Source organism: Arctopsyche grandis, chromosome 8 (genome assembly GCF_051622035.1).
Source record: "Arctopsyche grandis isolate Sample6627 chromosome 8, ASM5162203v2, whole genome shotgun sequence".
NCBI classification, from domain to species: domain Eukaryota; kingdom Metazoa; phylum Arthropoda; class Insecta; order Trichoptera; family Hydropsychidae; genus Arctopsyche; species Arctopsyche grandis.
Window position 1 is genome coordinate 16713907 of NC_135362.1, and position 26759 is coordinate 16740665.

At 32.5% G+C, this 26759-nt stretch overlaps 3 protein-coding genes across 6 annotated transcripts in view; 2 read left to right on the forward strand and 1 right to left on the reverse strand.

Annotated features, from left to right (window-relative positions):
* Window positions 1–908: 908 nt before the first annotated feature.
* Rpp25 (ribonuclease P protein subunit Rpp25) lies at window positions 909–2157 on the forward strand. 3 transcript variants are annotated; one of them, XM_077435810.1, is made up of 5 exons: window positions 909–983; window positions 1245–1356; window positions 1433–1617; window positions 1688–1804; window positions 1875–2156. In XM_077435810.1, exons 2-5 carry the CDS (start codon window positions 1261–1263, stop codon window positions 2065–2067), a joined length of 591 nt encoding a protein of 196 aa, XP_077291936.1. In that variant the 5' UTR covers window positions 909–983; window positions 1245–1260; the 3' UTR covers window positions 2068–2156. The 3 variants fall into 3 exon arrangements, with proteins under 3 accessions (XP_077291936.1, XP_077291937.1, XP_077291939.1); XM_077435811.1 differs by having other exon boundaries at window positions 925–976; window positions 1875–2157; XM_077435813.1 differs by having other exon boundaries at window positions 965–1111; window positions 1875–2154.
* An 18-nt stretch (window positions 2158–2175) lies between these two features.
* Window positions 2176–5792, reverse strand: Mob4 (MOB kinase activator 4). Of its 2 annotated transcripts, none has more exons than XM_077435814.1 (4): window positions 5526–5792; window positions 4553–4716; window positions 4252–4461; window positions 2176–4174 (listed from the first exon to the last, which is right to left on the reverse strand). In XM_077435814.1, exons 1-4 carry the CDS (start codon window positions 5583–5585, stop codon window positions 3934–3936), a joined length of 675 nt encoding a protein of 224 aa, XP_077291940.1. In that variant the 5' UTR covers window positions 5586–5792; the 3' UTR covers window positions 2176–3933. The 2 variants fall into 2 exon arrangements, with proteins under 2 accessions (XP_077291940.1, XP_077291941.1); XM_077435815.1 differs by having other exon boundaries at window positions 2341–4190; window positions 4256–4461.
* A 12351-nt stretch (window positions 5793–18143) lies between these two features.
* The window catches only part of Epac (Exchange protein directly activated by cAMP), a 129689-nt gene continuing 121073 nt past the window's right edge, over window positions 18144–26759 (forward strand). Inside the window, exon 1 of the mRNA XM_077437193.1 lies at window positions 18144–18284. Within this exon, the coding sequence (XP_077293319.1) occupies window positions 18250–18284 (35 nt within the window). The 5' untranslated portion in view covers window positions 18144–18249. The remainder of the gene's footprint in view (window positions 18285–26759) is intronic.

Here is a 26759-nt window from a genome sequence, read left to right on the forward strand (position 1 = left end):
TTTACAATCAATGGTCAAATTTTTTTTCCACATTGGATAATAATATTTTTTTCATATTGAATGTTTAAATTGTGGGCCCCTTGTCGAGCATTGGCCGTGATGCTTTGCATGATTCTGTGCAATGTTAGCTACGCCACTGATTGTGTGTATTCACCTACATAGAATATGGGTTCTAAATCTTTAACGAATGGTGACCCCTTTCTATAAAAGCCATGTGACCCCACGACATTTGAAAAAGACATTTTTATACAAATTATTCAAACATCTAAACATAAATAAAAAAATTCGAATGTGACCAACCCATGACTATATCTATGTATTTAAGGAATATAAGAAGGTCACAAAACAAAATTAGATAATTAAACATACACCTTCACAGATATCGGTTATGAAAGCATTTTCGATACAAATTTAAGGCAAATATAGGGAAACTTACACAAGACAAAAGTTCTACTTCCAGTTGTCGGATTTTGTTCGAAATTTTTTTAATATTTAAAATTACTATTATTATTGTACACATTAAATATCAAGAAAATAAAAATAATTCAAAAGGTCAAAATAAAATAATGAAATATTGTTTTAAAAAAATACTTCCAGTTTACGAATTCTGACCAAAACTTTATCAACTCTAAGTTAGTACATAAAGAATACAAATATAAATTTTCAGTTTGATACGTTCAGGGGTGTGGAATGAATCGTGGTCACAACATTTTTGATTTTTCTAAGAGGAAAAATCAGACTTTAGGTTTATTAAATTTAGTGATTTATTTTTATTTTCATCACATTGATACAAGAATTATAACCTTATATCGAGATGTCAGTTATTTTATCATTAATTGATGGATATACAATATTTTAAACATAAATCTCGATTTTATTTACAAAAATTCGATCGATGATTTTATTTTATGTATGGTCGGGTTTAGTGGTCTTATTACTGAATGGCGAGTTGTCAAAGGTTTTCGGTGACAAATTTGTACGTCGTAAGTTTATTAGTTTTATTTATTTATTCAATTGTTAAGCATTAGTTTATTACTCAAATTAATAATTGATAACAATGAATAAGTGATCTATGAAATCTATTAAAACAGATTGAACTTAATAATTTTAGGTTATAATAGTAAATATTTATTCAATATTTTCATACTTAATTTGATAAATGAAATATATAAATTAGGGATGCAATTTTTAAATCAATTACGTATCATATATAAATGTGTATAAAGTTATTATTTAATTTCCAGAATGTGATATTGCAACATGGAAAATTACACCAAAGGAAAAACTGTTGAGGAGCCACTAGATCGAAATAGAATTCCGATTCCAAATTTACCAGAAAATTTCTTATGGATGCAGGTAATTTTTGCAAGAATTTATAATTTACCTAGTGTTTATATTTTCAGTACTTTCAGTACAATAAATATTTTTTAAGGTTAAAGGTGGAAGTAAAATGCCAAGGCTATTAGAACACGCTTCTGGAGTGTTAGACACGGATGAAACAAAGGCAGTGGTTTGGACTGGTAGTGGAGATGGAGTATTGAGGGCTATCGCATGTGCAGAAGCAATGAAAAGGCATAAAAAAATTCAACACCAAATCACAAAAATCGGATATAGAAAGTATGTAATTTATAATTTAAATATTGGATACAAACCAAATGTGGTGTGATGAAAGACTTTCTATTTCTAGATGTGAAGAATTTTGGGAACCGCAGACAGACGCATTGGAAAGGCTTGTAGTGAACAGGGAAATACCTATAATCCATATACTACTATCAAATGATCCTGTAAATACTACAGAGCCAGGGTAATTTAGTGTTTCATTAAATTAAATTATATGCTCTCAGCGGTTTATTTATTGAATTATATATTTACAGATACCAATCGCTAAATTGTAATAATGCATTTTGGCAAACGAATGTTAGTACTAAAAAGAAACCCTATAAAAAGCAACCTAAGGTATCACCCGAAGAAATAGCTGCTATGGGTCTTCAAACTAATAGTACCAAGGGAAAGAAGAATTTGTCAAGATTTAATTCGAAAAAGAAACCATCAACAGACAAAAGCTAGTGACATTTAATTTGAAACAAATCTATTTGTATTTATTTATTTACATATCAATAATGACAGGAGCTTATAGTTCCTATTGAAATTGTACTTATTTTTTTTTTATTTATTGACCTTTGTGATGGTTTGCTTTTAAATAAAAAAGACTAATGATGTCGCAATGGCGGAAATATTAATCATACAAGTCAGATCTGTACTTAAGTTTTGAAAGACTGATGGATTGTTCAAAAACTCTAGAATGATTCTTACAAGGTAAAATAATAACGACATTGAATTATACTATATGTTTATTTTTAAGTGAAAATACCATTAATTTCATCATATTTTCACATTTTTTTGTTATATTGACAATGAAATTTCAGGATTGATGCAAAATGCAAAGCTTTTTACAGATTATAAAAATTTTAGATTCATTACAGGTATTCACTACATATGCTATATAAATTGTTTCTGTTCATATGACACAAAGATTTTGTAATGTTGGGTGTGATTTTAATCGGTTTAAAACTAGTAAGAACAGAATTGCTCTGTTATAACTGCATTTACATACAATAATCCTCTTTACTTTTAAAATACTGCATCGAAGTTTTGACTTAGTTACAATTTGCTAGTACATATAAGTGTATCTGAATGAAATTGTTATGTATTAAAACATTATCAGGGATAAAATTAAGTTAATATTCCTCTATTTACAAACCATGTAATTAATAATACAGTATGAGCAGTGTAATCGACACATTCAAGTCAATGTTAATAATTGTGTTATATACTTGAATCAATAACATGGAAAAGTATGATTGTGGAGATACAAAGTTTAGTCCTAATTTATCATCATAAATTTTACTCTTCATCATGTATGTTCTTAAAGTGAAAATGTCAGGATTATAGACAAAACATGGGTAAAAAATGTAAATAATTTAACTTAAAATACATACAATATAGTGCACTGTCTACCATCGCTTGTATAGATACATATTAATTTTTAAACAGTTAAAAATTAGTAATATAATATATAGTGTATTAAGTTTTGCAATTCAGGTATAGACATTTTTAATGATATTCCCTGATGTTTCATAGTCATCGCAAAGTTTACTCGATATATATATATATTTAACATTTTCATCAAAAATTCACATATTTTAGTATACAATATGAATACAGTACAAGCAAATAAAACAATTAGAATAAATACTTTCTTAAAATGTAATAAATACACTAAAATGAAAAGCGAAATCTTGATAAGGACAGTTTTTATAATTTCATTTATAGCTGGTTTTGTAATGATACATTTGAGTAAAATTTGTAAATATCATTTTTCTTCCATTTATTAATTATTAATAAAATCATGGCTGTGACGTTTAATTTATAGGAAAAATCTATATAAAAAACATACACTGATGAAGGTCCCCAGAATAAATTATGAACTTCAGGATGCGATTTATAACAAAGTGATGATATAAATACATGTTCGCACTTATGTTATATTAGCTCATATGATCATATAATTATAACACATACCCCTAAAGCCAATAATTTACCGGTGACCAGCACTGATATACATTAATAATAAACATTAATTAAAAAATTTAACTTAATGATATACACTGGAAGCGATAAAAAATAATTTATGATAAATAACATGATCTTACAAATATTGTTCTTAATAAAAGTATTTATTTATTACCGAAAAATCGATATTCACACGAAATAATTAGCAAAACATAATGGGTGTAAGTATTTATTGGATAAGAGTGAGACGCAATTTCATTTGCATTATTATCATTTTGAGTAGCCCTGTCAAATGTGAATTTCCGGCAATGTAGAAGATTACTTATTGGGCGCCGGAGTCACATTTGACACGGCCTCGTTTCATGCCTCCGAATCTTCAACTTCCGAGAAGAGTCCCGATTTCGGCATCGGAACGATGAGATTCATGCTCAGCATCAGTTTGTACTTTTCAACAAAACAAGTGAATCTGCGACATAGGAATGTTTCACTTTCGAAAGCACAAAATATCTTGCGATGGTGGAAAAACGCATGTGAGAAGATTCTGTAGACTCGTCTACACACGGAGCCCAGTTTTGCAACCGAAGACTCTTTGATACTCACTCTGAAAAATGAACACACTTTAGAACAGTTTGGATTGCGAATAAAAATTTGTAACATTGGTGAAAAACGTGAACTGACCGACTAGGGAAATATTTATTACTGTTGAGTAAGCATGCTGCTCCATCCAGCGTATGTCTAGTGTAATCTATTGCGGGACATTCTTTGGGTGTTTTGTGTGCAGCACACAAGAATATCCATTGTTCGGTGGCTGTCATTTGTGTGCAAGTTTGTGGATGGCATTCCTCTTGCAACCGAACAGCTAAACCATTCAATTCCATACAAAATTGTCTATAATCAATGAACAACGAGAAATTAAATATTAGATTTGAAACACATCGGATTTAGGTGAAATTCAATAGACAATTTATATTATAATAACCTCAAATGTTCATATTTCCAAACGCCTTCATCCTGCGCATCTGGCATCGTCAATATAAATTCATAGTTTGATGGATCTCGTCTAATCGTCTGTTGTATGTATTGTTGTACTGCTAGAGTGCTGTCCATCTCTTCAAACGGTTCATCGGGCCAACGACAAAAGTCCTATAATCGTAATATTTCAAAGATTTTTTAAAAGCTTTTTACATATACATATGTACATATATAGATAGTATTTGATTTTGGTAAGAATTGTAAATAGGTTTTTGAGCTCTTTTTCCTATTATGCTGTACATTAATTAACATTAGAATAATATAATAATATGATTACTAACAAAATTAAATTTAAATTGGAAAATAGAAAATGATCAGTAGATCAGTAGCTATTAAAATAGATGTAAGATGTAATGAAAAACATTTAAAAATCAAAAAATTCAAATTTCGTTTTGGAACATCTATTATAGATTATTCTGAAATAATACTGGTCTAAAAACTATTTAATAGCAAAAAAGTTATTCATACTATTATCAACATTCTGTTAGGCAAAACGATATTCGTTAATATGAGCGTCGAAGAACTTGGATTTAAAAGTTAAAATATAAGAATCTCATGACATTTAAGATGTCATATCATCGACAATGATCCCATTCATCATATGTATTAATTTACCATCAGAGTTGGCATATTATTTTATTCAAAGTGCTCAATGACTATCACTTAATGTTTTGAACAAAATAGTAATGGTCGTGAAATTTTACGTTTGGTCATATGGTGAATAGTGAAAGAAAAATATTGTGAATTATAATAATAATAATGTAAATTAGACAAATGAATGGCAACACTATGATTATTCAAACTGAACGAGTTTTCATTGATGAGGACGAGAATGTCAGTGCAGAAATGGGGTGGGGGGGGGGAGTAGGTATTAAGGACAGGAGGGGAGGGGAGGGGAGTGGAGTGGCGGTGCGGCAGACCTGAGCTTTGGTTCCCGTCCGATTGCGCCTGAAGATGGGTGCGCCATCGGCCATCTTCATGTCCTCTAATTAGCGAATGGGGATCCGCCGTCAGTGATCAGTGGCGATGGCGATGACGAGAAAGAGACGCGACGACAGCTCTCGGCTCTCCGTTTCCGTCCCTCTCACCCCGCCGAGCCCCTCCCCGCCACTACGCCCGGGCTGACATACCGCGCCGGCACCGGTTGGCTGCACTGCTCTCTCTCACGAGGCCCACACACGCTCGCCATCACGACCATACTCCACCACCGGTCATATACGATCGATATTGTTTGATGGTGTGTCGCCTTCGTGTCGCTCAAACTCTGTTACGTTTTTTGAAAGTAGCATAGACGGGCAGATGACTCCGGTATGCAAGATTGGGTTAGGTGCTGAAATGTGGCTATAAATACTAATATAATATTCTAGATTTTATCGATTTCAAACATTTATCTTCATGTGGATTTTCTGTTTCCTGTTATAACATTACTTCTGTCTACCTGGGAGGTTAATAATAATGAAAATTGTATAATTATGTAAAATTAAAATAGAAGAAACCATGGGCGCCCGCAGGGAGGGCCAGGGGGGGGGACTTGCCCCCCCCTGGATTGATTGAAAATAGTCAAATATTTAGTTGTATGAGCTACATACATCTTCCAGAAGTCCAACTGAAAGTTCAAAACCTGCTCAGTGTAGTAAAACTTCACCGAGGTGATTCCGATCACTATTTCAGGGATATTTTTGAGAAAACAGTACAACTCGCACAGAAAGTGGATATTGAACTGATTATCCCAAGACAGTGTGGAAGACAAAAGCATCGAAGTAATCCGGGAACCATAAGTGTTGAAGAGTACTTCAGACAAAAAGTTTACATTCCATACTTAGATTCTCTAATTAACTCAATGGAGAGTCGATTTTGTGAAGCCAACAGTGCACAATTTAACGTTGCTACATCCTTCGAAATTGTGCAAGCTGAATCGTCAACAGTTTAAGGATATAATGTCTACTATTAATCAGGTATACCACATTGATAATTTTGAAACTGAAGCCTTGAGTTGGTTTGATTTTTGGAAAACGCGAGAATACAAAAGTAGCCAAGATTTCATCGACTTGTTACCTTTTACAAAGTTTTATCCGAGTGTCAGGTATGCCTTACTAGTTTTAACGTTACGTTCACCATAAAAATACGCTACAGTAAATTAAAACTACATTAAAACATTACTAAAAATATTTTGCCCCCCCTGAGATAATTTTCTGCGGGCACCCATGGAAGAAACTAAAATATATTTATACTAATAAAAATCTGTTCTAAATAATAAATGGCAAGGGTGCCAAAACCGGTCGATCGTGACCGACTCAGAGAAATGTTATAATAATAGAAGTGGCTTTAGGCGTTATATTGTTGTCAAGTGGCGATTGTCCACAGACATTCCTAAATAATGTTAGCATCAGTGGTATTTGATGCTTGGTGCACCGATAAAAACTTCTCTGTTTGTTTATATTACTCGCAATATGGGCAAGCATCGTTAAAAATTGCACAATGCATTAAAAAAAAAACACAATAAACAACATGGGATACATTTTTATAAGTAAATTGATTTGATTGTATTCCGTGCGCTGTAGCGTAGTTATGGAGACGTACCGCGTAATATTGACACAATTTATTTATTCGAAAGGGCACTTCTATTATTATAACATTTCTCTGGACTGACTGTTCGATCGCGAAACAACATTTGGTCGATTTCAATATTACTATTGTTAATTTTGAAAATAGTAATTATTTCCATATTTAAAAAAAAATATGTTAAAAAAAATTAATTCTATCGTATGTAAAGCGCTTCAGAGAAGACAATTTAAAATTCTTTTTGAAAAATTTGAGACAAAACACAAAGAATTAAGGGGTTGAACAAAATACATGTTCTTGTTGGATAGGTTTACTACTAGTAGCCTGTGTGCACATAATTGGAATTAATAATTTATGAATAATTTAAAATTTCTTTAGAAAAAAAATTCTTCAGTAGAAACAAAGTTAAGGGTAAACATTTTCGTAGTCACACAACAAATTAACATAAGAAAAACAGAGAACTTAAATAATTAATTGTAAATAATTAACTGTAAGTAATGAATTTCAAAATTAATAAGATTATTAAAAAAATATTGCTCCCCTTGCTTGCTCATGTATATTATAAAAAATATCAAGGTTATGGTCGCTCGCTAATTGATTAAATGTTTTATTTGCTCGCCACAGAAAAGAGTTCTGTCTGTAATTTGTGCTCGCACGCGGAATTGAAATTGGGGCATAGGTACGCGATGATCTGCTCAGAATTTTAAAAGATAATTTAGATAGGAGTAACGGACTATCAATTTGTATATAGATTTAAAATTTTCAATGGTTTATTTGAAATGTCAAGATTTTCGATTTTTTAGTTTAGGTTTTAAGTGTTTATCAATTCATATTATAACTAAAAATATGTAGCTATATACATATACACATACATATTATACTACATGTATCATTTTCAGTAATTTTTTAATAATTTAATTACGTTTTCAGTAATTTTATATTTGATTATTGCTGCCATAAAAATTTATGTCAAAAATATTCAAGAAATATTTACTTTATGAACGTGAAAATTCAACTTGATCATAGAATAATTTAAGAGTACTTTTACAAATTTTAGTGAAAACTGTCACAATTTGATTAAAATCTGTTTTTTTTTTATTTAAATCTGAAATCTTAAATTTGATAAAAATGTGGTATAAATAAAAAAACCTAATGAGTCATCATGTCATAGGGCAAATTAGTCATGATTCATAATTTACCCTATGCTTGTCACGTTCCATTTCACCAGTATGTACTTATGTACCTTGCGAAACGAATATTGTGACTAATAATTTTTTACTTACATTTAAGAACCGCGTCAGTCAGTTTAAATTTAAAAAAAAGATGCACATATTTAGATGAAAAATATAATGCAATGAAAGAAATGAGAAACAACATAAATAATAATTTCTATTTCGATTTATTCAAAAGACAATTTTTTTCTACTATTAGCACTTTGCACACACTAAATATATGCATATGTATGTATGTATTAATATGTAGTTGAAGCGTGTTCAAAAAATTCAATACATTTGTGTCTCATAAATTATTGCGATATAGAATTTTCGTAAAAGGCATCAAACACGCCCCTTGCACTACTGAGCACGCATTTTTATCATAAGTTACAATTTTTCAATAAATCATATTTCATATTCAGAAAAATATGACGCCATTGTGGTACATAATCTATTTAACATCAAAATACTCTTCTCAATAAAACTTTCATCGACCACGTTTTTATTTGTATGAAATATGAGAGGTTGTGTATTATAATACTTTTGGACATAATAACATTATAACTTTTGGTGACTATCGTAACGCTGTTAGATAGTCACCAAAAGTTTCACTAACTTTGTGAAATTTGTGTCCTCAAGGATTAGAGATAGTGGTGTTATATTGTTATACTTATAATTTGAATTGATATGAACATTATTATTATACATATATACTGGCTTAATTCATTTTTGTATGTTATAAGCATTATTAATATACATTGTATTAATAAATAAATTTAAACGTGGACCATGATGTTTTGGTGTAACATTGTTTTTCATTGAAATTATTTTTTTTAATATGAAAATCGATCAAAAAACTCTATTTTAACGCTAGTTTACTTGAAAATATGCAATTTGAATTGAGATTAGATCTGGATGGGAGATAATATGCTTTAAAGTGAAATTTGTAACTCGAAGTTGCGCAACGCCTTTGCGAATCCCGCGAGATTACAACAAACGTTGAGCAAAAGAAACAGCACAGCGTCTCTCGATTATGGCGTGTAATTTCCGCTACATTAAATATTTAATTCTCATTATTAACCCAGTCGGTTCAACGCACTCGCTACGCCAATTAATGGTTAATTACTAATCCAAATTTTACGGCGAACAGATTTTCAACGGAGGAAATTAGAAACTGATTTTGTTCGTTCTTTTGCGAAACGAAATTGGTAAAATTGATAGTAATCAATTAATTTTATTAAATTGTTCAATTAATTTATAAAAAATGTGCAAACAAACAGCAAAACGGGGCGTGGTAGAACAATCTTCGTTACGAAAGGGTTGAGCGAAATGAATTTAAATTTACTGATTTGTCGTAGACACCTCTACGAGGCGTAGCAATTTGCTTTCGTAACTTGGCTTCAGGCCGCTCCAGTTAATTATATAATTATTCCATTAATTATTCACCACATATAATGGACGAAGTACTTACTCCACCGTCTTTGTTAAAATTTGACCTAGATGTAATAAGTTTTTCACTGAGGGGTAAAATTTGATTTGAATTTAAAGCCAAAGGGTATTGTTAAATGTATGTAAAACTACAGGGTATTGTGCATGTTTTGCCATGTCTTTAATCATATTAGTCATATTATTTTTTTAAATTTCAGAAAGAAAAACATAATTCAGTAGGCTAACTGTCAACTCATCAAATATTGGATTGTTCATTAACGATTCTCTAGGCGTAACTTGAATTTAACTGGTGTTAAAAACAAGATATTTATATGTAAAATATGTCTAGAGCAACAATACGTACTAGGATCTTTGGAAACTCTCCGAAGCGTATAAGGATTTATGTCGAGAAGTCTAGAAAGATCAAACGCAAAGTTAAAGAGTGCAAGCTGACGGAGTTTGCACTGTGAAACTGCACTAGTTAAAGGAATAGTGGAAAATGAGTAAATTACGTATCTTAAATGTTTAATTTAATTTCGATGTTAACTGTCAAAATTTTGCTATATGTATTCCAATTCAGTGGATTTAACAGTAGGTTAATTCCAGATCTCGATTCCCATTCGTCAGTAAGCAGTTTTAAAATCCTAACATACATTTTTTTTTAATCTATACCAGGAAGACCTAACAGGTTACCCCAATGCGCCTTCCTGACCAGAAACATTGCACATTTGATACAAGTTAATTGATATGAGTAAATTCGTATGAGTAAATTCATATCAATTAATACCCAACAGAGACATCTATGGTCAAATTTGTAAATATATAGCATTTTTAAACAATTCAGCGAAATTCAGTATATACATATCAATAAGCATTAACAAATACATAAATGGTCAGATTTGTAAATTTTGCAGCATTTTATACAATTCAGCGAAATTCGAGATTGATGAAAACTCGATTTGCGAGAAAATAGGTAAGGTTGCCAATTTGTTAGAACCGTTTCAATGAAAATCAGTTAAATTGGCAAACTCTGATAGGAAACGATCGACCTGGAGTCACAAATCCAAGGTATGGCCAGAAGAAACCAGTGGGATATGAACCCGTTACCATTTTGTTTTAAAAGCATTATATGTTAACCATTAGTATATTCTACATACTTACAAATCATCATCATTCACAGCCATTCGCCATCCACTGTTAGATGAAAGCTCGCATTCGTCTCTGTTTTGGGCCACACTAATCTATCTCATCCCTCACATTTTTCGTATTTCATCCACCCATTTTCCCTGCAGTCTTCATTGTACCCTTTTACATTTCTTAGAGTACCATTCGAGTACTTCTTTCATCTATCTACGTGATCCGTCCATTGACATTTCAATAACTCTCACCATTACATCAACCACCTTTTTCGTACTTTTAACCCATGTATTTTGTTTTCTATCTCTGCTCGTTAAGCATACAACGTTCCATACTTCTTTGAGTTAATCGGTTTTGGATGTTTCAATTTATTTAAAAAAATTAAGCTTGAGATTATGCCACGATTTATTTCGAAATACAAAATGTAGTAGTTAAAATAAAAGCGCGCAAGTTTTTGCTAGAAATGAATTGAATCAATATCGGAACAATGAGAAGAGAAGAATCGCCTCGTTTGCGATTTAAAGCATGTAAATTGGCGGCAAATTTGCGACGACCGAAGCAAAATGTCTACGGAATGAAAAGGTGCCATTAATCTCGAACGTGTAACAAAGCCGAATGCGAAATGACTCGATTTTTAATAATTCAAAAACTTCTTCAAGTGAGATATTAATACTAAAGCAGTTGGTGATATGAAAAATTTCAAACAATTCATACTTATAAAAAAAGTATACAGTTCGCATAATAAGAACGAGTCTTTATTATGATAGATTATGAAGATCGAGTGTCTGCTGAGGAAGAAATTTGCGCAAAATGAAAAAAAGAGCGTTCTATATATTATACGTTAAAAAGTAATAACGACAAGGTATAGACATAGAAATTCTTAAACGAAAAAAAATATTAAGAGTAATATAAATAAAATTCCTGAGGGCAAAGCATGATGTTCAAATGTAACATGAGAAATACATTTATTAGAAAAAATATATACACAGTATAATATATTTTAAAAATGTACATATATATATACGCGTGTCCATAAAAACTATATCTATCTACATAAATATGTACATATTATATAATATTTTTATGCTTAAATAATAACCGAGAGAGACTTGAGTTTTCATTTGTGATCTTTCTCATAAATATTTCAGTATTCCCATTCGGAATTTTCACAAATAGTAAATATATTTTTATATACGGGAATCGGAAATCAAAGTGGAAATAGAAAGCGGAAATTGTCGATTTGCTGTATATATGTAGGGCCTATATTATAGGCCCTATATATACATACATATATGTGTAATATACATATATTAAACCCAATAAATCACTGATATTACACAATTAGAGCAAATCAAAATGAGGATTTCAGTATGATATATGTATATTTCTATATGCATTTTCAATTAAACTTTACCATTTTTGGCAAGAATTTGAACTTGATTACTTTTTTTTAATCTTTCAGTCAGTCTTTCATTCGTTTTAATTCCAATCCTCTAAATTCAATTCGTCTAGATCAAAAGTTAATCAAGAAACGGTAGAAAATTTTCTACATTTCCGGTTAAAGTAAGCAGCTATCGAAAATTCTTACAAAGTGGAAAGACTTCTATACCCATCTCAAAGAGTTGACTTCGATTTGAACACATCCTTATTATTTATTAATGAAAAATATTTAAGCGAAACCCTTCAGGTCAAATATTAAGTTCGGCGAATGTGTTCGTCATAATAGTAATATAATATAAGGATCTTGAACATCCTGGAGTTCATATCTTGACTACGAAGTTCATATATGACATTCAGTAGAAAATGTTTGAGCACTGGCTAACAACCAGTACGTTAGATGATATTGAATACTAAGTTTTCCAGAAAACTGCTTTATTACATCCTTAAATCAACAAGGTATTCTTTTTAAGACCCCCACATCTCAATAATCACCTCTATACTGGACTGGAGTTCATAATCTCACACTGTATCTTGAACATCCTGGAATTCATATCTTGACTACAAAGTTCATACATACATACATATATGAAATTCAATAGAACATATTTGCTCACCGGCTAAAAACCAGTGCTCTCGATGATACACCTACCTACCTACATATGTACATATACCTATGAGTATATGTACATATGTAGGTACTAATTTTTCCAGGAAACTGCACGACTACTTCCTCAGATCAACAAGGTATGAAAGACTTTTCGTCTCAATATTGACCTCACTTTTACATAAAATAGATATTGGTATTGGGAGTTCAATTCAATATATGGGAGTTCAATACAATACAATTCAAAATAGTTCAATATTGGGAGTTCACTGTATCTTAAACATCCTGTAATTCATATATTGACTATGAAGTTCATTTATGATTTATGATTCGGTAAAAAATGCAAGTTTGTGGACTGGCTGAAAATCAGGGCTGTGGAGTGGGAGCATAAAAAATTCAATCGACTCCGATTCCTTTTTACTAATTATTGTTTTATTTAACTAATGGTATTTCGGTATGTGTCAACTAAAATCACCAATTTAATGGATTTGAATCAAGTAATTAATTGAAATGTAATAATTTCTTTATAAAAATCATGAATTTCAATTACATTATAAATAATATCGTTGAATTTTGATTTGTTGTGGCCAAAACCGATTATTTCTAATATTTATTTTTATTTTAATTAAATTGATTTGTTTGTGTATGAAATTCATACACATCTAATATATAATTTCGAAAGAGACTTTGTATGTACATAACTATGTAAGTTGTAAGGTTTGGTTCGTAGCATCTGTGACGTTATTGAAAAAATCAAGTTTTCTATGACGACGAAATCGATATTGAGTCTGTTTTCGATTTTGATTTCGATTCCTGTTTCAGTTCCGATTTCCGATTCCTTTTTCCGTTCCGGTTCCCGATTTCTGTTTCAGTTCCGGTTCCGGACTCCTGTTTCAGTTCCGGATTCCAATTCCTGTTTCAGGTATGGATCCCGATTCATTTTTCAGTTCCGGATCTCGATTCTATTTTCAGTTCCGTTTTCCGATTTCTAATTCTGATTTCAGTTTCATTTTTCGGTTCCAATTTCACCTCCGATTCCCTCATATATAAAAAATCCATTCGTTACTGATTGGCTATCGTTAAATATTATTTTATTTCGATTCAAATAATTTAAATACAAAAACAAATTAATGATTACTATAAGATTAATGTTTAGTATAAGAAAAGCCGCCTAAACCATGTTTAGGCGGTTTATATTGAAAATATAGATCGAAGCCGTGTAAAACCATTAGTTTTTATTTATGTATTACCATTACCAATAATTCAATAAATTGGGCTACATATAAATTTTTATTGATTTTTTTCAATCTTTTAATTTTTTATATTTGGAATATATATGTTATTTTCATTACTAATAATTTCACACGTTGGTAAGGAAAATCGATCGTATTAAAATCGTTTAAATTGGAGTCGGAGTAGAAGTCGGAATCGGAGTCGGAGTCGAATCGTAATAAAAAGTCGGAGTCGGAGTCCACAGCCCTGCTAAAAATCAATGCTCATGATGATACATATTTACATAGTACTAAGTAGTGCTTCCAATCCCGGAAGGTTACGTCAGCACCGGTATTGCGGTGCTGGGAATTTCCGATTCCGGGATCCCAGTGCTAGCACCGGGAAATCAAATATATAAAAAAAAGTTCAATTGCATTTTTTCATATTTCAAAAGCATTCAATTGCATTTTGCAACTCTCCCTATGTTTCTTTAAATTTTCGGTTTGCATCCATAGATTTATAAGATTAAATAAAACACAATAAATAAATTAATAAACATCACTTTCATTCCATCGTGGTAGTTTGTACCGTCTAGTAATTATTCATCGAAACAATCCACCTAAAATAAAAACTACAATTACATACATAGACTTTATTAAAAAAAATCGGATGTGACCAACCCACGACTTTATCTATGTATTTGAGGAATATTAGAAGGATAAAAAACAAAATTCGATAATCAAACATATGTAGGTATGTACATACATATGTACATACACGTTCACACATACCGGCTATGAGCATTTTCGATACAAATTGAACACAAATGTAGGGAAACTTACACAATACAAAAGCCTTGAATCTTTAGAGTAAAAGTACTACTTTCGGTTTAGGAAAAAAATATTGGGGTATAATATTAATAATTTATATTACAAGTAAAAAAAATCAGTCTGATTTGATTGGCGGTTTGGGAGATAATTGAATTCAAAAACATAAAAAAGAGGATACCTATACGGGGAGGTACCATTTCCGGTCAACTTGAAAATTTGAAAAAAATTACGTCGTATCGATAAGAATTTTAGTAACTGATACTAAATTTCAGTTCGATTGGACGAACGGTGTTCAAAAAATCCCCAAAATACACTGACACACAATACACCTTTTTCTAGATCATGAAAACGTGATCAGTGATCGGTTTCGAAAACGTTTCAGTGATCGAGCTCGCATCAGTCAAAATATGCATCAAATATCATTGCGGTTGAGCACAATATTTGCTACACAATACAGGCTGTTCATACAATTTCATGGAAACGGCAAGCCGGCGTCGAAACGGGTGGCAAACAAATGGACTATGACTGTCATTGCTCATCCCACCATTGTTCGTTATAAAATGTTGTTTTATGTATTTTTCATATTATTTTTGTAAAAATAATATTTTTAAATAAATTTTTGCCAGCATCGTAATCCCGGTATTCAGACTAGTTTCAGCACCGGGATTCGTGGTACAAGAAAATACCGGGATTCCGGGATTGGAAGCCTTAGTACTGTTGCGTAGGGGTGGGTGGAGGATCCAAGTAAAAGGCCAACAGTCGTCTCACAGCATTTATTGATGATTAAGGAGATACATGCATTGCCAGTGCTCCGTCCAGAATGACATGATATCGCCTACGTACCGCCTTATAAGGGGTAGATCTCTCAGGACGTCTAATCTGTTTACTTACTGTATAGTCACGTATTCGGATATGTATTCCCACGGTATGAGAAGTGCAATCATTGTTTAGCTTTCATGCACTTAGCTTGTCGCTAATCCTTAAAACCACTTACCCAGGTCACACGGTCTCTCAGGACGCTACCCGGCCTAATCCGATCGCAATTACTCGGCGGCTCTGTTTAGTATACGTAACAGTACTAACTTTTTCAGTAAAACTTTACTACTTCTTCAGATCAACACACTGGAGATATCTATCGGTATTGGGAGTTCAATCTCTTACACTGTATCTTGAAGATCTTGAAGTTTACAATATATTGACTAGGAAGTTCAGTAGAAAATATGTGTAAAAATCAGTTGTCTTGATGATACAGATTGCAAACTTTTTTAGGAGAGATCGTCAAACGACAAACTCTATTAAAGGTTTTGTTACAGTCAACCAGCATCATTCGAAATCGAATCCACATATATGTATGTATTTATGTACTTTATCTAAAAGTGAACGATTTTATTTATTTAATAAAATAATCTCAATAAATAATCTCGATTTGCTAGGTGCGATTACGGTTGCAGTTATGCATGAAAAGGTTGCATCGAGTGGGTGGGCGTGTGTGTGCAGTCAGGCTGCGTTGCACCTGGGCGTCAGTTTGAAAGTTGGCACGAGGGGGCGGCGGGGGCGGAGGCGCGTGCGTGAGGCGGTCGGTGGGTGGGGTGAAGGGGGCACCGAGGGGGCGCAGCACACACTCAGTGCCCCGCCGGCGACCACCGCGCGAGCACCGCCCCCGGGGCATGCGCCCCCCGAACCCTCACAACTCAACACGACTAAAAACACACACCACACAACAGTCGCGCTAGCGAAAGTGCTCGCGGAGTAAGCTACTCGCTCGCATCTTCACTACGAGCCTGTGTTGCTTTTTATTATCTAATTAAATAAAAGCATCGCCTTTTTTGAGACGACGATTAATTTTTCAAACTTTCTCACATGTATGTATACTTTCATTGTTTTAATTTCAAATATTTTAAATATTCCATTGTTTATTAGGCGAAAAAATTCGACGCACGATATTTTTAGGTAGGTAGTTGGTTTATTTCGTGTTTGAAATTTATTATTTTCTTATTGATTTTTCTGAAAAAAATGTTATTAAATCTATAAACAAATAAGTAATGTGGTTTATTAAAATTTAAAGCCTTGCCTCTTTCTTAAAATATTGAATTGGGTTATTGATTATTTTATTTATTGTATTTAACGTAAGGGCTCTCTTAGGTTTAATGAAGGATGGAAGAAGGAATTAATAAGGGTGCAAATTAATTAAAATTCAGATAAAAATGAATGACGGACAAAAACAATGGAATTTTAATTGAAACAAGAGCAAATTTACTCACTGACAATATATATATATATATATATATATATATATATATATATATATATATATATATATATATATATATATATATATATATTTGATGAAGAAGTTTTTGAATTAAAAATTGCACGTTTATATAATATAATGTTATTGACAAAAAGTAATCGCAAATAATCTGTGTCATCATTTTTAATTTTGCAATTGTATACTATTTGAACTTAGCAAGACAATGCATAATTAAAATTTGTTAAATATGGAATCAGTTTATAAATAAATACGAATATTATCCATAGCATAGCATTTTCTGTATAATTAATTTGCGCAAAATAAATCGGTAGAAAGCATCATTTATCCGATTATTAATTGCGTATTTTGCGGAGTAATTTTTGTTATTTCAATGTAAAAATTCATCTTTATTTTTATTTTAATGCAAAAATTTACTGTTTGCTGTGTGCAAACGTTGTGCTCGAGTTTGCACAACGTGGTCGCGTTCTTCGTCGCTCAAGATCGTCCAGTCGTTCTCAAACGGTCCAGTTACGGTAACGAACGCATTTTTAACTGCGACAGACGCGTTCATAGAGAGACATACATAAACTTTTACCAGTTTTTGCGTGGTCGTATCGAACAAGGCCTCTCTCGTCTCACCGGACTACATTAACACCACAAACTGACTCACAAAGCGACACCGGATATATTGTATTAATTTTTTTTATTAATTGTAATACATGATATCAATTTATGTGTGATTTAGATTTCGCACTGAGTTGGCGGTATCGGTGATTTTCCTCGAAATTTTCCATGTAAATGTATCATGAATATTTTTCGCGTGGTCGTTGTCACCTATCGACGTTCAGTAATCAATCATCCGCCAGTTTGCTTGCTATAATACCTTTATTACAACTATAAACATAATATTAAAATCATTTCATTAAATAAATAGTGGGATAGGTTTGTTTTGAACGCGGCACAATCATGGCAACCGAGTGGCTTACGGCTATCGATAAAAGGTAAGCAATATACTATGTACATACGATTTTCGTATTATACACAATTTATATTATATTTGATTTATAAATTTTGTATGTATTACATTAACAGGAATATTTTGCACACAGCTTAGTGGTTCGCCTGTGTTTCTACTAAATGAGAAGTCTCGGGTTAAAATCCTGATCATGATTGAAATGCGCAAATCGTGCGATTTTATTGATTATTTCGAGTATTTCTGGCGAGATTTAGATAGTTATATAATCAAAATCGAATGTTGCCAACCTCCACCATTATTGTTACAACAATACTTTAGTGTTATGTATGTTACAGTCCAAGTGTACATCTCGTTTGTTCATGAACATACTGTATATATAGATTGTCCATACGCGAACCAATTTGGCCAGTTATAGTGTTCAAAAAAGAACAAATTGATAAACGAACTGGTTTGTTCATGCATGAACTATTTGATATAAGTTTAAGTATTCTCAATCGTTTGTTCCATTCTCTATGTACATACAATGTATGCTTTCTCTGGGTTGAAATACTATAAATATTAGTGAAAACGGGAATTATAGCAACGTTGTAATGCGATTTCCTTTTTAAATACTAAGTTTTTGACAGGTAAAAAGTTTTGACATCCAAAAGTTACATGCCATACCTGGTGAGTATATTTGAAGATAGCTTTTGACTGTTAAAATAAATAGTTCGTGCATGATCAAACTCATATGTTCATGAATGAATCGGAATGGATACTTGGACTTGTAGATATTGTGAAACTATAATAAATTGTTTATGTACAATATAAAATGTGTATACACATATGATAGCGACACGTTGGAGAAAATTTTTCATGTCACTTCGGAAAATTTTTAATAAATAAATATGTATTTATGATAAACCTAGAGAATGACGACGTATCGATACATTTATCTTAAATCTTGTTTAGTTATTATACTTAAAATACAAATTATAAATTTTTAAATATTGTGACAATAGTAAAGAGCACACTAGGCACTTGTCTAGGGTCCTCCATAAATCTGGGGGGGGGGGGGAGACCCCGAGAGACTGCGGAAATTATAAATTATTTAAAATTGAACCTTTTTTTTTAATTTAGTAAATATTGTAACATAGAGATTAGATTATTTGTGCTCGTTGACCACTGGTTGATTGGCACTGATCGCATCATCGCGCGTTCGCGCCAAAAAGGCTTCGGCGTATGAATAAGCTGTATATAATAGCCAATAAGGTATTGCGACCAATCGAGCAATAGTCTCTTTGTGCCGTGAGTACACGCTGTATATAAATATTCGGCGGATTTGTTCCGTGCTTCATTCGGAGCTGGCTGATCGACGGATCAATAACAATAAACTACCTCTACCATTACTCTCTGGGTCTTTCAGAAACCACTCTACACATCATTGGAATTTTATTTATTGAGGGGGGGGGGAGGAAGAGGCTACCAAAATAAAATAACGCATAGGGCCCCTAATTCAGTTAATCCTCCACTGCATACATATAACGAGAATTCATTTCATTTTGCAAGGAAAAACAAAACCAAAATTTTATTTCACTTTAAAAATCAATACCAAAGTGACTTGACAGGTAACCCCAAAGCGTCACTATGGTTATAATACAAATATATAATACAATAATAACAAAAAGAACAAATATATATAAAGCATGAAAGAAATATGTGTAAAAAAAAACAAATACAATAATCTTGAATTTATCAAATTATTTATTTATTTATTTATTAATAGTTTTGGACCATTGTGGCATTACAGGAAGAACCTATAGCGTCACAATGGCCTAAATTTGATAAAGATAAAACAAGTAAAATATAAAACAAAAAGAAAAAAGCAAAAGCATAAAAACATGATAAAATAAAATTAAAAAAAATGAACAAAAGTGTAAATATCAAAAATAAAATCCATAAATCCCATTCTTAGTTTCACATTGAACTTGTATATAAATAATAATTATAATATAAATAATAATTATATCTTGCTACGTAAGTAGGATGTGTTCGACCAACTCAAACATATGTAGCTGGCATTGAAGAGATCCAGGGAATATGCTAGTAAGTTTAGGAGTCGAACAGCCCTCGAGAGGGTCGACTACATGTGCAAGTTTTCTTCTAGCAATGGGCAACAAGATCTCCTAATGGGCAACAAGATCTCATGTTTTCGTAAAACTTCTCCAGGATAGTGGGATTGTGAATTTCTCCCCTTAATAAAACTGAGCAACAAAAAATCACGTTTTTGAGTTACCAGAGCGGAGACTAGTCAATCTTTACTAAGTTTGACTCACTGAATTCGAATATGATATTGATTTTTGTTGGTGGGTGATCGTTTACGAGATATGAGCGGTTAAAAAAATCCGCGATTTTTACAGTTTTTTGGCTTTTGCGGTCTTTAACTCAAAATTTAGGATTGTTACGCTCAAAGTGAGTATTGGAATCAATAGTCAGATATTTTTCCTATTAATTGTTATATTTCATTGCTTTAAAATACTTCTAATTAATTGTCTAGCGAATTTTAAAAGTCAAAAATATATTTTTTTTACGGATTTTTTTTCCGAGCTATTTTTCATTTATTTGGCAAATTTTTTATTTCACCACGTTTATAAGGATTGGTTTTCTATCGCAATATTTTTTTTTTATCTAAACGTACTAACTAAAGCGGTAATTGCAATTTAAATGCTTTCGTTGTATATATGGTTGTATCGCGTAATATGTTAGGGCAAGCGAGATGGCATATAATCCACCTCACAGAGTACAGCGGTCGGACTATATGTATGTATGTATGTATATAATTATTTATGTAATGTTTGAAAATCTTTAGAAGCCTTGAACTTGTGAAAGGATGTGTGTGTACAAATATTTATACGTATAAGAGCACAAATTCGTATCGTTTTAAATATAGCGATTGCTTAACAATAAACAAACCAAATATTCAACAATACGACATTATTACTACGAGCGCGCGACAAACGTATTTGAGAACCGGTTTGCAAATCTCATACAAAACCCACGCTTCCATTCATCTTACGTTCTCAATCTTTACTCAATGTAATAATACAAATAATATATTCGTGTACATATACCGACAGCCGCTCGATAATTAATTTGCAATATAATAAACGAAAGCGTAGAATACAATTTGAAAAATTTATCGGGAAAATTTTATACGAGACTTTTGCAAATACTTACATATTATGTATGTATGTATGATATTATGTATGTATTTGTTGGGAAACCCCGAGAAAAGTTATTTCTTTAATATTTGAATTGGACAATGTTTTAATTAATTTTTCATCGAGCTATGTGAAAATTCTGCGTATTTTAACGATATTTGAGTTTTTGGTACACCATGAAATTTCACCATGATACGTTGAATTTCCCAAAAGTGATAGATGGCGTCATCGAATTTTTAATAATACGCTCTTAAACAGTGAATTATTTTATTTACTTATATAACTTATATTCGTATACTTATACTTATGTACATAAGTTTGGCTTAATGGTAGCGTATATATTTAGCACCACTGAGGTCGAAGGTTCGAATCCTCGTCAAACTGCTGGTTAGGTTTGGGGGTTTTGTGACTCCAAATCGATCGTTTCTCTATCAGAGTTTGCCAATTTTATCGGATCATTGTTGAAACGGTTCCTGAAAATTGGTATTAGATCATTTCCTGTTGTCACAAAATCTGTGTGTATAATTTGTAAAAAATATGCACAGTAATCTGAAATCTATAGATATCTCTATAATTTCGTGTTTATTATATGTATAAAAATTGTAATAATAATTGTACACAAAAATCTAAAAATAATCCATAGATGTCTCTATGATTATTATTTCTGTACTGATTAATTGTTATATGCTATGTATTCTGATTGTATATGTATTATTGTATTTCTGACCGTTATCGTACACTCGTCGCATTGGAGCGATCTGTATATTGATTGTAACAATAAAAAATAAAAGAGAAGTATGTTGAAGTTAGATATACATATGTTCATAGTGGAGCGAGTGAAGAGATTGAAATGGCAATGGGTGGATTACGTAGCTGGAAGAGTGAACGAAATGTGGACGAAAGAAGTGCTCGAATGGTACCCAAGAGAATTTAAAATTATGTAAGGAGACCATCAGGAAGATGGGTAGATGAAATAAAAAAAATGTTTAGCTGCTCAAAACAGAGGCGAATGGAAGCATGTTGCAGAGGCTTTCATCCAGCAGTGGATGGCGAGTGGCTGTAGATGATGACGCACCTACATATTTGCTAAATCGGTCAATATTTTTTGAACTGAATTCACAGCATCTTTTTTTTTTTAGTAAATGGTTAGTAAAAATAAGCTTTGATTTTGGCTTATACTCTTATTGTTCAGCATATATGTATGTACATATGTATAATACCTATATTTACATATGTATGTATAATATTAGCATTGACATTATACTGATTTTATTAAATTCGGATCAGTTTGCATTCCATGAGAAATTTTTTTACGTACGTATGAACATAGGTAAACATGATTTTTAGCAAGTGTTATTGGGTTATATGGTTTATGAACAGCCATATTAAATATATGAATTAAATACGTAAACAAATAATTTGAATGATATGCACGCATGTTAATAATATAAATAGAGAAAGTATGCGTATGTACGTATTAAAAAAATTATACCAAGTCACGATACGGAATAGCAAAATGAAAATAATAAAATAAATAGCGGTGTTAATGATTGTGACATTTTTTTGAGAGTTCAGCCCACTTAAGACGCACTTCGTTAAATATTCCAATATTAAATTACCGGCTAAGTGCAAACATAGGATTAAACATGATCCGCGATTCAAGGTTGTGGTTAGTCAGCTTATGCGGCTTTTCAAAGTCACTATCGTATGCTTGTATCACATCGTCACAATTGTAGTCACTTGCGAATTTAGCTTCATTAACCCTTAGACTGCTGTCGTAAGGCGGGCGAAGTAGGGATTGGTTTTAATGAATTAATGAACATTCGCCCTCACCGAGAAATATACTCACGTATGTACGTATGTATGTATGTATAAACGTACATCTAGGGAGAAGGTTGCGGTGCTCATAGGATATTTAATGGTCAATCGACAGGGGTACGACATCGTCGGCAAGGAAAGGGTGAAGGAATGTTTCGTGTTGAAAGGTTAATGTATGTATGTGTTATTTATAGGAAACTGGGAATGTCAGGGTTATTAGTATTTTGATATGGAAAATGAAATTATCGCCTTATGCATGTGAATGTATGTACTTTTGTTAGTTTTGTCTAATGGTGCGTGCGGACCAAATCAACGACGGCTCTGGGCCAACTTTTTAAACCAGCAGGATACAAAACATCGAAATAAAAATTAAATTAAAAAATTGAAATTAAAATATCAAAATTAAGCTAAAGAGCGAGATTGAGCTAAAATTAGATCATCGTTGATGTTTTGAATTGCAAAAATGTTTTGAAATACGACGATACGCATTTACAACCATAGAGATATTATAATTTCTCTGCTTACGAGCGAAAAATAATCTTGTTATTATTTCTTAAAAGTCGTGCTATGTATCCTGCCGTCGATGATCGACATCGTGTTGACAAAAAAACCGAAGTCGGTGATTTGTCAAAGGGTTTTTTTTCTTTCGTCGAAATAAAATTAATAATCACATATTATCCGATAAATTTTACCTCTGAGCTTTTTTTATTTGTTTGATTTATTTCGACGAGAGAAACAATTGAAGAATAAAAATATCCGTTTGATGTACCGACAACACACCGGGTTAGCGACGATCGTTGGATCACCCATACTAATACATGATATATTCTCAGTAACTGTGCTTTACGGGGAAGTAAAAATAATAATTCTTTGATTTTTTTTCGATCTTAGTGCGTATCTTCGGAAGTCAAAACATCTTAAGTCGAGGATTACCTGTATGTGATTGTTGATGATCTAATTTTAGGTCAATCTCGAAAATTTATTTAAATTGTGCATGTTCTGTTTTAACTTTCAATATTTAATTTTAATATAATGATTATAATTTTATTTTGATATTTGAATTTAATTTCAATATAATAATAATAGTTTTAATTTTGATATTTAATTTTAATTTTTAAATTTAATTTTCATTTCGATATTTTGTATGCTACTGGTTTAAAAAGTTGGCCCAGAGGCCGTTCGTTGGTTTGGTTCGTACGCACCATAATTTTAACTAACTCTTTTTAACAATCACAAGAGATTTAAATAAAAAATAGATTTTTTTTACAATTTTATGAATTTTTTGCATCATACAAAAATTCGTTTATGTATATTTGTTAATGCTAACCATTAAGAGGTCCCGAGTTCAAGCCCTGGTTTGACCTCGATTGAAGAGAATTTATTTGGAGTATTTCTGCGGTGCTTCTGATCGCTCTTGGTAGGAAAGTTGATCATTTCCTACCGGAGTTTGTCAATTTATCTGATTTCATTGTTGAAACGGTTCCTCAACAAATTGACTACCTACCAGAGAAGTGCTCGACGTATGTCCGATAAAAACTTCTCTGTTTGTTTATATTACTCGCAAGCTGGGCAAGCATCTGTAAAAATTGCACAATGCATTCAAAAACACACAATAAACAACATGGGATACATTTTTATAAGTAAATTGATCCGATTGTATTCCGTGCGTTGTAGCGTATTTATAGAGACGTACCGCGTAATATTGACAATTATTTATTCGTAAAGGCCCTTCTATTATTATTACATTTCTCTGACCTACCATCTATTTGTCACCACTATATGAATATAATTTAAAATTGATATATGTACAAGTTTAGCCATAGGTGTCGCTTTGGGATAAACCGCAATGACACCATGGGAAATATATTATTTAAAAAAATGGAATATACGTAATGTAACGTAGAGATTAGGTGATTGGTGTTAGTCGACCACGGGTTTACTATCGATGATCACCTGATCTCACGTTCCCATACGTATGGGACCAATGACCTCTGTATGTTGAAAGTATCCGATGGGTATATCGTGGTCTTGGTCCGGGCTTCATTTGGAGCTGGCAGGCCGACGGTAAGTACAAGAAACTACTTCTACCACTTCTGTTGCGGTTTTCACTCTTATCTGGGAAACCCCTTTACACGTCCACGCTACAATATGCATATGTATATAATATGTTCTCTAGCTACTATGTGGTAATACATCATGCCCGTTGTTGCTGGAGCAGTTGGGACTTTTTGTCCCTAATAACTATGTGCGTGTCAGACATCATCATTTGATGGCTGTACCTTCTGCCCGCACAGTTATTTTTAGAATGGCTCCTATTCCAAGAGCTATTCGACTTCTCAATGAAATCGTTGCTGCCGAGACTGAATGTGATATTATCCACCTAAGTGAGCGTAAATTGTCGGATATTACTCTAACCCATTTATCTGGTAGTCTGCGCTCATCATTGTTTTCATTATTGATTGTGATTTATGAGTGGAATTTTGATTTACTCTCTTCCATTTGCGGCTCATAGGGATGTTTTGTATTTGCAGTTGGTTCTTATTTATTGGAACTGGCAGTAGATGCAACACATTCCTTATGTTATATTTTATATTTGATATTTTTACGTTAGCTGTTATTATTAAACTAGTGTTGGACCCGTTGATTTCAACGGGTGGTTTCGAAAAGGAATTGAAATTCGAATAAAAATAAAGTTAAAGATATTGAATCGACTGGTTTCGGAAATAAATTGATGCACGAATTACGAATGACAAATTACGAAGTGATTACGAATTACGTATTACATTTTGTGCATCGCCGACGCCTCCGGTACCCCGGGGCCTTCGCCCCCGGCGCCTCCGTCGCTCCGGGGCCTTCGGCCCCAGCGCCACCGACGCCTCCGGCGGCCGCACCGCACCCAGCGCCCCCGATGCCTTCGGCACCCCGGGGCCTTCGCCCCCAGCGCCGCCGACGCCTCCGGCGCCCCCAGCGCCCCCAATGCTTTCGGCACAAAGTCTTTAATTTTTCCGAATCTTTCAGAATTCAGGGAATTATAAAATTTGTAGATTTCTTCACGGCGGTATAAATCTTTCAGATCTGTATCGCACTGTAAATATAAAATTTCCAGTTGTAGTTCACTCGGAATGTTGTCAACATTTGCTAAAAACGGATCACGGATTATTGCTAGGCTATTTTCAATTACTCGGAAGTCACTAAATCTACTTGAAAAATCGTCGCTTAAAGCTTTGATGGTGTCTACGTATTTTTTAATTTTACTTTCATCAATATTTAATGATTTCAGTGTTGGGAAGTGATCCAGTTTCTTAATTAATATTTGACGTTGAAACAGTTGGAGTTTTAAATTAAATGCATTCAAGCTTTTTATCGAATCGTGAGCATATATGTATGTACATTTTTACCTTGTAAAATGCAGTTCAAGTGTTCAGGTGTGTTATGATGTCCAAAGTAAAAGCAAAATCACAAAGCCAGTCATTGTTAGTGAA